Raw genomic sequence first — 15008 nt, forward strand, 5'->3', positions numbered from 1 at the left:
GAGAGGGAAGGGGCCGGGCCGGGCGCGGCGGGCGGCGGCGCGAGGGCGGCCTGAGGGGGAGGGCGAACGGAGCCCCGGGAGGAAATCACAAACAGCTCGGAGGCGGGCGGTGCGGCTTCTCGTGGCTCCGCACATCCTCCACCAGCCGGCCCTTGTGGACCGCGGGGCGAGGAGGGCCGCGGGGCCTGGGGGGAGCCCCGTGCACCGTGAGCCCGGGGCCGGCGCGGGCCGAGGGGCCTCGGGGGCACCGGGAAGGCATTGCGTGCCGAGTGGGGCTTTCCTCTCTCCGCGGAGGTGCCTTCTCGGCCCGCATTACTGTGCTCAGCCGGGAGATTTAACGAGAACTGGCAAGGTGCACGGCGTCGCTGGTGACGGAGGAGGGTCCAGGAGCAATGAGTAAGGCGCGGGCCGGGACAAACACCCGGAGGTTGGGAAACTGTTGAGTGAGGCAGTGGAGGATGGAGAGCCAAGAGGAGTGTCCGCGCAGGGCTGCAGGGAGGAGGGTCAGCGCGAGCGGGCCAGGCCTTGAGGCTCCCGACTGCTGACCTTGAAGGACCATCGCGAACCCGGGGGGGGGGCGCGGGGGAGGATATGCAGATGCTGGGCAGGGGGCAGGCTTGAAGAGCGGAGAGCAGTATTGCACTCTGAGGGTCCCGGCTCACTCCGCTAAAGACACGGTTTTGTTTTGTTTTGTTTTGTTTTGTTTTGTTTTGTTTTGTTTTGTTTTGTTTTGTTTTTGGCCAAGTACAATGTTTGGGAAACTTTTCAAATCTGTTGCCAGAAGTTTTTAATTGGGAGATTTTCATATAAAACCTTTCTTCTTTCTCTCTCTCTCTCTTCTTTTCCTTCCTTCCTTTCCAACCCCCCTTCTTCCCTCCCCCGTCTCTCCCATCCTTTTCTTCTTTTCCTATCTGTGTGTGTATATATATATTTAAAATTGGGAGACCCGGTAGCAGTCATCCTGAATTCCCATACGACAGCTTTTGGCTGGAGCTGGGTGGTGGTTGCCCCCTCAGCTAGAGTGTGGATTCTCTTGTTGGCCACGTTTCACACCACACCCTGTCATGAGCTCCCACACCGAAGCTAGGTGTCATTTGCCATTTATCATATTTTTGATGTTTTCTTTTAATGAAGTAAACGGGACATGAAATATTTCATATATACTTTATTTTTATGCTAAGAAAAAAAGCAGAGATAAAGAAGGCTGAGGATTTCTTTCTCTCTCTTTTTTAAAGATTTTATTTATTTATTTGAGAGAGAAAGAGGGAGAGCACAGAGGGAGAAGCAGACTTCCCGCTCAATAGAGAGCCTGATGTGGGGCTCCATCCCAGGACCCGGAGATCATGACCTGAGCCGAAGGCACATGTTTGACTGAGCCACCCAGGCGCCCCAAGGCTGAGGATTTCAATAATTTTTTTTCCTCATGCCCTGAATAGCTTCACTCATTTAACTGCCTGGTGTCCACGGACATACACATGTGTGACCTTGGTTAGATTCAGGGATGAGCGTGATGAGCTCAGAGCACATTGAGAATGGTTGGGTGAAAGCTGAGGGTTAATGCTGGGACGTGTGTTGTTACGTGTTGTTTAGATAAAGTGTGTGTACAAATATAGACACTCTGTCTATATACCTAGAGTTGATCCAGTCTCTCACCCAATTCATAAACCCTCTTTAAGGCATCCCTGATAGATAAAGCCATGAGTAATTATAGACTCTTTTAAGGCAAAATATTTTCACAGATCCTTTGTGTTTATTTAAATGAGTTTGGTTATGTTACTTAAATATGCTCAAACATCCACTTATACATAAAGTCCTTTGATTATAGCTGTGGTACAACCATAACTAAAAGACATGCACAAAATAAATTCACTCGTTTAAAAAATGCAATAAATTTAAATTCACATCATTAATTTGATACGACATATGCTATTTTGCTGAACTCGGTTGAAACTCTCAGTGTGGATGTGATGCTAACCCCTATAGTTCAGGTTTTCTTGAGTTCAGCAGGGCTGATCAGGTACGCCCCGTGGGGTAACTCAGTTCAGCCACCACTTTCCTCTGTTCTAATTACCACAAAATTATGATGTTACTTTGCCCTTCACCTGGTACAGGACCTCATTTACGTGTTAATTCCTCCTGTGTTCTTTCTTTGCTACCAATTGCAGGTAAATAATACTACTTTGGTCCAATGTGTTTATATTTTTTAATGTATTAATTTTTTTAAAAGTAATCTCTGTGTCCACCTGGGTCTCGAACTCACGACCCCGAGACCAAGAATCACATGCTCCTCTGACTGAGCCAGCCAGGCACCCCAGTCCAGTGTATCTATAAACACGAAGGCAAATGAGAACACTGCATTTGCTGAGTTGTATTTGCTTATTTAAAAATTTTAAGGATTATTTTCATAATGAAATTTACAAAACTGAACACTTCTCAAAGAGAACTCTCAGATTCCCAGGCACATGTTTGTAAACCTCCAAGGGTCCAAAGATCCCAGATGCAGAAGAATCCGTCCAGCTCATTTTATTTATTTGTTTGTTTGTTTGTTTGTTTATTTATTTATTGTTAATTTATTTATGAGAGCAGGGGGAGAGGGAAAGAAAGAATCCTAAGCAGGCTCCATGCCCAGTGTGGAGTCAGTCTCACAACCTTGAAATCATGACCTGAGCCGAAATTAAGAGTTGGAGCTTAACCACTGAGCCACCCGGACACCCCCAACTAGTTCATTATTGGTCACTGGGTGGCAGGTATACTGACTTTCCGTTATCAGCCCATGACTGACATCGATAACGTAGATACTCCTTCCTCTCTGAGCCTGTGCTGAGCTCCAAGATGTTCTCTACATAATCAGAGTCAATCCTTCAGAGTTCGAGTTAAATCCTATTTGCCTAGTAGGTGGGATAGACTAGATTATGGGGAATTTTTCACCCTAGTTTTAGGGGTTCAGCTTTATTAGGAAGCAGTGGGAATATTTTGAGAAGAGAATGCTAGGGGGACTATTTTAGTGGCGGTACCTGGGATGGTAAGAACAGTTAAAAAATGGAGGCAGGCATGCCTGGAAAGAGGCTGTTCCTTTGTTCATTCATTTATTTGTCAGTACTGGAGTACCCACTGTTGTTAATGGGGTCTATGTTGGGGGGAGGTGAAGACATGGTGTCTTACTTTAAAGGTCTTGCTAATTTGTTCATCAAAGACTTACCGAGTCTCTAGTGTGTGCCAGAAGTTAGGATGCACATTGGGGATTATAATAATGAGCAAGCAAAACACAGTCTCCTCATAGATTGTAGGATTTAATGGAGAAGATATTCCTTTGACAAGTAAGGACACATTTTCATGAATATTACAAAAGGGGAAGCTAGAAAAGATGTAGCTCTGGAAATGGATGGTAGGGAGTCCTCACCTTTTCTAGTGGCCTAAAGGATTAGTGGGGGTAAGGAAGCCATTTGAGGGTATGAGGTTCAGCAGGGGGACAAAGAGGGCGATTTGAGTTGAGGCGTTCCCAGGGATCAGATTGTAGAGACAGGATTTGGGACTTGATCCTGAGGACAATGGGGAGTCATGAAGGGGTTGAAGGAGGGGAGGTTTTCATTTTAAAAGGATGCCTCTAGCTCCAGAGTGGTGGATAGAACTGAGGGGAAGGTGGCACAGAAACGGGGTTGGGGGTGTGAGATAGTAGTCCAAGAGATGTGATGCTGGCCTTGACACTGGGGTGGTAGCCAGGGGGAGGCAGAGAGGTGAACAGATTAATACTTAGGAGCTAGAAATGACCAAACTTGGTGAATGCATGATCCCCAGCTTTTAGACTGGAGCCATTTCAAGGTATCCTTCCTAAAGAGGGGGAGCATTGGCGGGAACAGATGCCTCAGTGTGAGAAGATGGCGAGTTTGAGGTGCTTGTGAAGCAAGTAGAGATGGTCCAACAGGCAGTTGTTTATATGGCCCTGAAGCCATATAAGGATCTCCAAATAAGGAGGGAAGTCTAGGCTAGTGCTATAGATGTGGGGACCTTTGGTGTGTAGTTGTGGTAGTAGATTCAGCTGCCTAAGAAGAATTTCTAGAACACATCTTGCAAATTGGTGACCTAAATTCTAATTTGGTCCTTATGGGTGTGTGTGGGTGTGTGTGTGCCTGAATATGTGTGTGTGTGTGTGTTTAATTAGGACCAACAGTGAATATTGGGATTTTATATCAAAGCTTGGATTTTGGCTTCTTTTGAAAAATGAAGTCATCTAACAACACTCTCTATGTTTCTGTATGATGGCAGTTGCCTGGAGCTCCCAGAGTGGCTTCCCCCACAGGAAAGTGCATGCATTTGTTCAGTTTGCCACAGTCCCCACTGCTCCCTGTGGTGTTCCTCACAGTGATTCCAGCTGCTTCACTTACTTCTCTTCCACACTTGGCACCTGCAGACATTTGAGTTTGTGAGCCCTGCTGTAGAGTGACATGTGGAGAGGGCCAAGAGAAGCCCAGGGAACTCTACCACGTAAAGGGGAGGTAGAGGAAGGGAACCAGCAAAACACACTGAAAAGCAGCCAGAGAGGGAAAGGAGAGCATGTCAAGCAGCCGAGCCCAATGCTGCTGACTCGGTCTGACATGATAAGGACGTGTCCTTTGGTCTAGTCCAGTGGAGGCCAGTGGTAATCTGGGTGAGAACCACTGTGTTCACGGTGAGCTGGTTGGAATGGAGGTCGTGAGGCACCCAGGACCAAATGGAAGGAAAGAGAGACAGGATTGGGAACTTGCTCCAGATGTCCAGCTTTGAAGGACAACTTGTAGTTTTGAGAAACCACAGGTTAAACACGGCATATCAGCTAGAGTGTTAATTTAGCTTGAATATTTGGGGAGAATAATTTTTATATTAAAACAAACAAATATTAGGTGTGTTCTGTAGCAGTGAGGCCTCTAAGACAGGAGGAAAAAAGGGACGTCTGGGTGGCTCGGTTGGTTGAGCGTCTGCCTTTGGCTCAGGTCATGATCCTGGGGTCCTGGGATCGAGTTCCACATCAGGCTGCTTGTTCAGCAGGGAGCCTGCTTCTCCCTCTGCCTGCCCCTCCCCCCTGCTTGTGCTGTCTCTCTTTCTGACACATAGATCAATAAAATCTTTAAAAAAGAGAGAAGAGAAAAGACTAGACGTACTGGATTTGGGCTGACTATTGAGTGCTATCTTTTTGCCAGATGCTGTGCTGACTCCTTTACGTTCATTATCTCCTGCGGTTTTCACAATGACCCTAGGGAATGTGTATCTAGATTACTCTTCATTTTGCAGATGAGCAGACTGAGGCTGGAGAGGTACGGTTGCGTGGCTGATTAGTGGCAGAGCTGGAGTTTGAATATGGCTGTGCCACTGCATGTCTGTGTACCCAACTGCTTTTATCCACCCCGCGCCCAAGGACGTCTACGTATAGCAGCGGCATCTGTTGAAAACACTTTCCCCGTTGAATTGCTATGATACTTTTGTCAAAAATCAATTGGCCAGATATTGTGTGGTCTATTTTTGGACTCTCTCTTCTATTCTATTGATCCCTGCATCTCTCTGACAGTAGCACGCTGCCTGTAGCTTTATAGTAAGTCTGGAAACAAGGTAACAGCCTTCCAACTTTGCTCTTTTTAAAAATTGCTTTGACTACTGTAGGTTGGCTGTTCGCAGATCAGTAAATTTTCAGGTTTATCTCGTCAGTTTCTATAGAGAGGCCTGCTGGGATTTTTGTTTGGGATTGGCTGCTGTGACACTTTTTAAAAAGGGAATTAATGAGGCTTGGCTCTCATTTCATATGGACACTGAAGGACGTTCCACTAAAGTGTGTGGCTACAGGCTAGAGGTTGCTAACTTAAGTTCCAAGGTGAGGCATGTAGGGAAAAGGAGTGGAGGAGCCAGGAATGAGGAAGTGATCTTAGGCCATGGTGGAGGAGTAATAGGGCGCAGGGAGGTCTTGGGCAAATGATAACTCAAGCCCTGTGCAAGGGGGCAGCTGCTTCTCAGCTCCACGCATTGTTGCCGTGCAGGAACGTACATTCAGTGTTGCTTGAGCTTTCAGTCAAGAGAAGTTGGAAATCCAGATTTTTATACAGTCTTCCAATTCAAAATGGAAGTTTAAAGCATTGAGTGGGTCAGTTTCATGTAGGTCAAACAGAACTCTCTAAACATGGCCCCTGGCCTGCCAATTTGTGACCTCCCCTTAGGCTACTCATTCTTCGGTGCCCATTTTCATCATGAGGAAGCACAATGGTGTTGAAGACAGTGTCTAAGGTTCTTTCCAGTTCATCGATTCTAGATTTCAAAAGAGGAAAGTATCAAAGTTACTGAAGGGTTTAGGAGGTAGCCGAGAATATCAACAATGATGATGATATTTCGAGAAGTTGTCCAAAGCTTTCCATTTTACACCCTACTGTCACGTCTGTTCTCTTTTAATCCTTACGTTGTCTTTGTGAAGTAGACAGCAGAATAATTTCCCCAGCCTCGTGGCAGGTTCAGGGTGTTGCGGTTCCGAATCCAGTACTCTTTTCCCCATAGCACAGCAGTGTCTGAAGACTCTAGAATAGGCACTTTGGGAAGGAGGGCAGGTATGGGAGATGGTGGGAGGGCCTTAGACTCAGGTAAAGGCAGGTGTCTAGCTAGATTTAGAACTTAGCTTGGTTGAAGTATCAAGGTTTTTGGGTAAATGTTGAAGCCTTTGTGAGAACTTGCTAAAGGCAGGAACCTTGGCATGTATTCATCTTAGCAAGACACAGTTAAAAGTACCTAGCAGACACAGTTAAAAGTTCTTGTATAAGTGAATAAATGGATGGATTGATGGAAGAAGGAATCAAAGGCTTGAGATCAAGGGGGCCAAGAATTTTGTCTAGAGAATTTCAAGGACAGAGAGTCAAATGCTTCTGGTTAGTGCTTTGAGAATGTTAAGATCAAAAGCTGAGACTTTGTTATAATTCATCTGGTAGATGGGAAAGTCTCATTATGTCCTCCTTCTCATATTTGACTCTTGGATCTGGGTTCTGATGAATAGATTAAGCTGCCTCCCAGTGTAGCGTGTTTGGGAAATCAAATATTGTGGGTACAAGGAAGTTAAGGCCACCAAGGGGTTTTGAATGCCTTTAAAACTTCCAGCCAGATATAGGCTCTTATCTTTTGGAGATTCATATTGAAATATGGAATGATACAATGTCTGGATTTCTTTTAGGGGGGTGCATGGGTGGTCGGGGTAAACATGAGTCAAAACTGGACATAAGATCATTGTGGAAGCTGGAAGATGTTAGATGGGGTTTCATTGTATTCATCTCTATTTTGTATATATTTGAAATTTTTCATAATCAATATAAAAACTGAACAAAATCAGAGAGCTTCATAGGCCCAGCAATGCTTTTGATCAACCAAATTTCATTTTTCTCTGAGTTTGTAAATAGTATGATCATTGAGAGAGAAATGGGGGGGGCTGGGTGGCTCAGTCAGTGAAGCGTCTGCCTTCTGCTCAGGTCATGATCCCAGGGTCCTGGGATCGAGCCCCATGTCAGGCTTCCTGCTCAGTGGCGGGTTCTGCTTCTCCCTTTCCCTCTGCCCTTCCTCCCTGCTTGTGTTCTCTCTCTCTCTCTCTCTCTCTCTCTCTCTCTCTCCCTGTCTCAAATAAATAAATAAATGAATCTTAAAAAGAGAGAGAGAGAGGGAAACAGAGCAAAGAAAAGGACCGCGCAGATATAAGAATGTGTGTGTGTAAGAGAGGGGTGCGGGGAGAGGGAGAGGGATTGAGAAAATCTTAAGCAGGCTCTGTGTCCAGCGTGGAGACGATCTCATAACCCTGAGATTATGACCTGAGCCAAAATCAGGAGTCGGCCACTTAACCAGCTGAGGCACCCAGGCGCCCAAGAATGTGGGTTTTGAGGTAGCCATAGCTTGGCCTCCTCGAGCTGTGTGACATCGGGCAAATGTTGAGCTTCCTTAAGTCTGGGTCTCTAGGTCTGTGAAAGCAGGATGATATGGTCTCTCTTGTGGTTGTGGGAAGAGTTGGAGATGAAATGGGCGAAGCATCTGAAGACAGCGTCTGGATCGTCTTAGCGGCTTCTATCTGCTAGCTTTTATTGTTTTAGACAAAGGGTCTAATAATGAAAGCCTTCAGCGTTCCCATCGCTCTTTCTTCCCCAGGTGACTTATAAGTGCCAAGCGTTATATAACCACAGAGGTAATTTATTATTTTAGAAACAGAACTCTTAAAGACCAAATTGAACCACTTTGGAGTTTACAAGAACTGTAACCAGTTTACTGCCTTTTGAAAAATGAAGTAAGGAAGAAGTTGAGAAGAAAGGCATATGAAAGCAGTGGGATGCCATTTGATACCTGTTGATTTGGCCGTCTCCTCTGCCCCAATTAAGGATGATATTCAGTGTTAGTGAGTTTTCTTGTGAAACTGTTTCTCGTATGTACTTCTTGTACCTGCTGGGAAAGTATTTTGGCACTATGTATTGAGAGCTATCTAAAGCCCTGGATCCAGAGACTCAGTAACCACTCTTTGGAATGTGTTCTTAGGAAATAATTCAGAAGAAGAAATGTTATATAGCCATTAAAGTTGATTAATATCATAGGAAAGAGTTAAGATGTAAGCACGTGAGATCGTACCTAAGTTATGATTACTGCCATGCAGCTGTTACATACATGTGTGAGCAGAGACTGGACAGGAGCACGTGAAAGGGAGAACAATTAATGTGTTAGAGTCATAGAGAGTGGCTTGATTTTCCTTTAAGAGACTTTTGTTGCTGTTAGAGGTTGTGCCCGCCCGCCTACACACACACACACTCAAAGACCTTGCAAAGACCTTACTATCATGGTGCATGGGACATTTGGAACATGGGTAAATTCTTTCCAAAAATAGACTAGTCAAAAATCAGAAGGCACCGGAAACCTGAAGGTTTTAGGTAGAAAATAAACTGAAACCAACACTTTCACTCTTGAACCGTTCTGCTACAAAATACCCATACTTCGATGCTTCCCTCAGATCTTTGCTGTCATCTCTCAACCGTCTTGAAATCTCTTTGTTTCCAGGTCCAATTTCAGAAGCTTCAGCAGCTGCGCCTCACGCAGTACCATGGCGGGTCCTTACCGAACGTGAGCCAGCTGCGGAGCAGCGCAGCCGAATTCCAGGTACCTCCAGATGCTTCTGTCCTCCTGTCTGAGTCGAGTGTAAAAACATAGGTGGCCAGTGTCCTTAGAAAGATTGGATCTTGAAGGATAAAGTGGGCCTAGCTGCAGTTCAGTGTTCTTCCGGGAAGCCCATCATTCTTTCTCCTGGTTTCTACAGCCTGACATAGTATTATCTCGCAGGCCAGCTAAGGCAGCACTGTCCAGGAGAAACATACTGTGAGCCACATATGTAATCCAGACTTCTCTAGTAGCCACGTTAAAGACAAAGAAACAGGTGCAACTAATTTTAATATTATTTAACCTAAATGATTATTTAACCTAGTAGATCCAAAATATTATCATTTCAGCATATAATCAGTATAACAAACACAAATGAGATATTTCACATTCTTTTTTTAAATTTGTACTAAGCCTGGAATCTGGTGCATATTGTACACTTACAGCATGTCTCGATTGAGACTAGCCATATTTCACTGCCTTCGCGTGGTTGGTGCTTGCCTTATTGGACAGTGCAGATCTAAGGCCCAGATAAGTGGTCTCTTGCATTTAGATTAGTGCAGTGTCTAGGGTGCCTCAATCATTCATGTCATTGAAGAACTTTGTTCAGAATAACGTGGAATCAATATTTCAGACAATGGTATAGGATACTGTTGTTAAGATCCAAAGTAGATATCCTAGTCTCTGAAAAATTAGGAGCGTGTCATAGTTCTGATTAAACAATTTAAGATTTGGTGTTGAAGTGGGGAACTTTAAGACAAGGTTTAAGTTGATTTATTTGGATGCCCGTCCATTTTAAAAGCACTATCTTCTTTCTTTGCTGAAAAAGCTAGGTTCACTTGCTTGATGATGGTCCCATAGGCGAAAGTATTATTTAAAATAGAGACTTCCGTTTGAGAGTGCTAACAGGGGCTCTTAAATATAAGAAAATTATTAGAAAAAGCACAATGTGAACATACTTGTACCCTGTTACACTTGATACTGTCTTTCCTATGTTGACGTTCGAATCTCATTATGCTGCTGCCTATGTTGGAGGCCTACCTTGGTAGACCAGATAATCTTCTGCATTGGCCTATTGGATCATTCAGTATCCAGATAAAGTAGGTCTCTGCTTTATGCTGAATTTCATGCTTCTGAAAACAGAACACTGCCAAGGTATGCTGTGTTTGAGATCCTGATTTTATGGTACTTGATAGTGAACTTCAGAGGAATATAGATAGCACTTACTGTCCTGCTCCTGTCCTGTTGCAGTGGGGGATGGGATGAACTAACAGCCCTTGGCCTTCCCGGGATTCTTTCTTTGAATACTTTTTTTTATATTCTTTTTTTTTTTTTAAGATTTTATTTATTTATTTGAGAGAGAGAGAGGGAGCACCAATGGGAGGAGAGGCAGAGGGAGAGGGAGAGGGAGAAGCAGACTCCCCACTGAGCAGGGAGCTGGATGCAGGACTCCATCCCAGGACCCAGAGATCATGACATGAGCCGAAGGCTTACACTTAACTGACTGAGCCACTCAGGCGCCCCTGAATAATTTTTTTTTTTTTTTTGCTTTGAAACAATTACAAACTTACAGAAAAATTGAAAGTTCAGTACAAATAACTTTTTTTTTCCCCCTTGAGAAAATAAGTTGCTAACCTGATGTTCTTTCAACCCCAGATATTTCAGGTGCATTTTCCTACAAGCAAGGATGTTGTCCCTCATAATCCAAACAGAGCCACATTGACCCCTTCACGTGTGGTTTCGTGTGTCCCGTTACTGTCCCCTGCAGCAGAGGGATCCAGTTCAGAATCACACGTATTTTATTGTCCTTCATCTCCTTCAGTCTAGAACAGTTTTTCAGTCTTTTATTTTTGACGTGAAAGAAATTATTTTTTACTTTTATCACCTTAGCCACTTCTGAAGAGCACAGTCAGTTATTTCGTAGACTATCCCTCAGGTGGGGTTTGTCTGATGCTTCTTCGCGATTCAGTTCAGATTTTTGTCTTTGGCAGGAATAGCACAGAAGTGATGCTGTTATTGTATCCCCTTAAGTGGATGATTTTCTTTTGTCCTATCACTAGTGGTGTTCACTTTTATCAATTAAGGTGGTGTTTGTCAGGCCTCTTCATGTTAAAGTTGCTCTTCCCCTTTGTAGTTAACAAATATTTTGTGAGGGGATACTTCTTCCTGATCCTCATCAAACTTTCATACATCCTTTTATTTATTTCTGTATATCTGGTTTCGTGGCTTCTTATTTTATTAGTGCATTATAATCTAGAACTATTGTGATTTTGATGCTCACATTATCTCTGATTAGGCCAGTGGGAGCCCTCTTTTTGGGATTCTTGACAAACTGAGAAAAAAAGGGAATCCCAGGAACACAGATTTTTTTTTTTAAGTAAACTTTTTTGAGGTGTAATTTACCTACAATACAGTTGACCTTTCTTTTTAAAGATTTACTTATTTGTTGAGAGAGAAGGGGGGGAGAGAATGTGCATGTGTGAACAGGGGGCGGGGCAGAGGGAGACAAGAGAGAATCTCCAGGAGAGACTCCCTGCTGAGCGTGGAGCCAGTGCGGGGCTCAATCCCAGGTCCCCGAGATCATGACCTGAGCCGAAATCAAGAGTCAGATGCTTAACCCGGTGCCCCTCAACTGGCCTTTCTTAGGCATACAGTTCTATGTTGTATAATTTCTGCCATAGTCAAGATATAGAACAGTTCTGTCATCCCCCAGCTAGAAGTTCCTTTATGTCCCTTTGTAATCTGTCTCCACCCCCCAACTCCAGCCTCTGGAAACCACTCATTCTGCAGTTTTGTCTGTTCCAGTGTGTCCTATAAAGGGTGTAATCTTTGGAGTTCTTCTTTCACCTAGTATATTGCATCTGAGATGCACATGTGTTGTCGCACGTGTTAGTTTCCTAGAGCTGCCCTAACAAAGTACCATAAGCTGGGTGGCCGAAAGCAGCAGATATTCATCCTCTCGCAGTTCTGAGATCAAGGTGTCAGTGGGACCGTGCTGTCTGAAGGCTCTAGGGAAGAATCCTTCCTTGTCCCTTCCTAGCTTCTGTTGCTTGTTGCCAGTCCTTGGTGCCCCGGGCTTGTAGCTCCCTGCCTCCGGCCTCTGCCTCCAGCCCGCAGGACCTTCTTCCCTGTGTCTCTGTGTCCAAAGCTCCCCCCTACCTTGTCTTTTAAAGCCACCACTCATTGGATCAAGGGCCCACTGTAATCCAGGGCAACCTCGTCTCAAGTTGATTACCTCTGTCATTATTCTTTTTCCAAATAAGATCATATTCACAGGTACTGGGGGTTAGGACTCGAGCATATCTTTTCAGGGAAACATGATTCAACTCCATTGCGGTTAGCTGTAGTTTATTTTTTATTGCTGAGTAGTATTCCATTGAATGGGGTGCTGTAATTTCTTTATCCATTCATCAGGTGGTGGGCATTTGGATCATTTCCACACTTCGGCAGTTGTGAATAAAGCTACTTGCATGTAGTTTTTATGTAAATACATAGTAGTGAAATGGCTGGATCACATGGCAAGTATATCTTTAACTTTATAAGAAACTGCCAAGGTGTTTTAGGATGTGTCTGTACTGTTTCACATCCCACCAGCAGTATAGACTTCCAGTGAGTCTGCGCTGCTCTCCAGCTCTTCATAGTATTTGCCATCTTAACCATTTTTAAGTGTACAGTACAGTGGTAAGAATATTCACACTGTTGTGCAACTTTATCATCTTACAAAACTGAAACTCTGTACCATTTAGACAACAACTCCTGATTCCCTCTTCCGCCGTGTCCCCGTGACCACAATTGTACTTTCTGCCTCTGTGAATTTGACTGCTGTAGGCCCTTCATGTAAGTGGAATTGTACACTATTTGTCTTCTTGTGACTGGCGTATTTCACATAGCATGATGTCTTCAAAGCTCACCCATATTATGGAATGTGGCAAGATTTCCTTTTTATTTAAGGCAAATAGCATTTTACTCTATGTATAGACCACATTTTGTTTGTCCTTTCACCCCTCGTGGACACCTGGTTGCTTCCACCTCCCAACTCTTGTGAATAATGCTGCTACGAACGGGGGTGTGAAGATACCTCCTAGAGATACAGCTTTCAGTTCTTCTGGGTGTAGACTCAGAAGTGGCATTGCTGGATCATATGGTAATTCTATTTTAAATATTCTGAGTAACGGCCATACTGTTTTCCGTTGCGTCTGCGCCGATTTCCGTTCGCACCAGCGGTGCATGAGGGCTCCGGCTTGCCGACATCCTCGCCAACACCTGTCATTTTCTGTGTGTGTCTGTTGGTTTGAGAGTAGTCGTCCAAACGAGTGTCGGGGTGATATCTCAGTTTAAAAGATTTTTGTTATTCTAGTGCACGTGTCGTGCTGTTTTATTATGTTATTTTTTATTTTATTTTATTTTTTAAAGATTTTATTTATTTATTCCACAGAGATAGAGACAGCCAGCGAGAGAGGGAACACAAGCAGGGGGAGTGGGAGAGGAAGAAGCAGGCTCAAAACGGAGGAGCCTGATGTGGGGCTCGATCCCATAATGCCGGGATCACGCCCTGAGCTGAAGGCAGACGCTTAACGACTGCGCCACCCAGGCGCCCCTTATTATGTTTTTAATTGGCATTTTCCGAGTGACTAATGATGTCGAGCATCTTCTTGTGTGATTACTTGCCACCCCGATATCTTCATTGGTGAGATGTCTGTTCAGAGCTTTTGCCCAGTTTTCAAATGAGTTGTTCATTTTCCTGTCATACTGTGAGAGTTCTTCATATTTTTGGGATGCCATTTCTTTTTTTTTCTTTTTTCTTAGAGAGTGCATACGCATGTGCGCGAGCGGCGCCGTGGTTGTGGGGGAGGGGCAGAGGGAGAGAGAATCTTCTGCAGGCTCCAGCGCGGAGCCCGAGGCAGGGCTCGATCTCGTGACCCTGAGATCACGAAATCTGAGCTGAAATCAAGAGTCGGGCGCCCAATGGACTCAGCCACCTAGGTGCCCCAGATGCCATTTCTTTATCAGATATGTATTTTGCAAGATATTTTCTCCCTGTCTGTGGCTTATCTTCTCATTTTCTCAACAAAGTCTTGAAGAGCAGAAGTTTTTCATTTCAGTGAACCCCAGTTGATCAATTTTGTTGTTTTATGGTTTGTGTCTTTCATGTCTTATCTAAGAATTATTTGCTTAACTCAGGTTCACAAAGATGTTTTTTCTGTGTGTTCGTTGGGAAGTGTTACAGTTTTAGGTTGTACACTTAAATAATTTCAAGTTAATTTTTTTTTTTTAACGTAGTGCAAAGTATGGGTTGAGCACCACTTCCTTTGCGTATGGGGTTGAATTGTGCCAGTACCACATGTGAGGAGACCTTTCTTTCCTATTGAATTGCCTTCTCACCTTTGTTCAAAGTCAATTGACTGTATGTGTGGGTCTGTTTCTGGACTCCATCTTCTGTTCCACGGATCTCCATGTCTCTCATTTTGCTAATACCACACTTTTTATCTGTCTATCCGCCTATTTATTTATTCTTTAAAGATTTTATTTTTGAACAATTTCTGCACCCAGCGTGGGGCTTGAACCCACAATCCCGAGATCAAGAGTTGCATGCTGTCCTGACTGAGCCAGCCAGGTGTCCCTAATACCACACGTTTTTAAGAAGTTGATGTATAATTGACATATAACATTATATTCATTATATTAGTTTCAGGCGTAGAATATAGATTCGATATTTGTATGTGTTGCACAATGATCACCCACAGTAAGACTAGTTAACTTCTTTTTTTTTTTATAATTTTATTTATTTATTTTTTAAAGATTTTATTTATTTATTTGACAGAGATAGAGACAGCCAGCGAGAGAGGGAACACAAGCAGGGGGAGTGGGAGAGGAAGAAGCAGGCTCAC

The 15008-nt window shown here is 44.0% G+C and overlaps 1 protein-coding gene across 4 annotated transcripts in view; it reads left to right on the forward strand.

The window, feature by feature from the left end:
- The first annotated feature begins 8279 nt into the window (after positions 1 to 8279).
- Positions 8280 to 15008, forward strand: part of CRTC3 (CREB regulated transcription coactivator 3) — an 87832-nt gene continuing 81103 nt past the window's right edge. For 3 of the 4 annotated variants that reach the window (XM_011225693.3, XM_011225694.3, XM_034667850.1), the window contains exons 1-2: positions 8344 to 8370; positions 9025 to 9123. In XM_011225693.3, the coding sequence (XP_011223995.2) occupies positions 8359 to 8370; positions 9025 to 9123 (111 nt within the window). In that variant the 5' untranslated portion in view covers positions 8344 to 8358. Of the gene's footprint in view, positions 8371 to 9024; positions 9124 to 15008 lie in introns of all 4 variants that reach the window. The other variant, XM_034667851.1, reaches the window with a different exon arrangement.

Source organism: Ailuropoda melanoleuca, chromosome 9 (genome assembly GCF_002007445.2).
Source record: "Ailuropoda melanoleuca isolate Jingjing chromosome 9, ASM200744v2, whole genome shotgun sequence".
Classification (NCBI taxonomy): domain Eukaryota; kingdom Metazoa; phylum Chordata; class Mammalia; order Carnivora; family Ursidae; genus Ailuropoda; species Ailuropoda melanoleuca.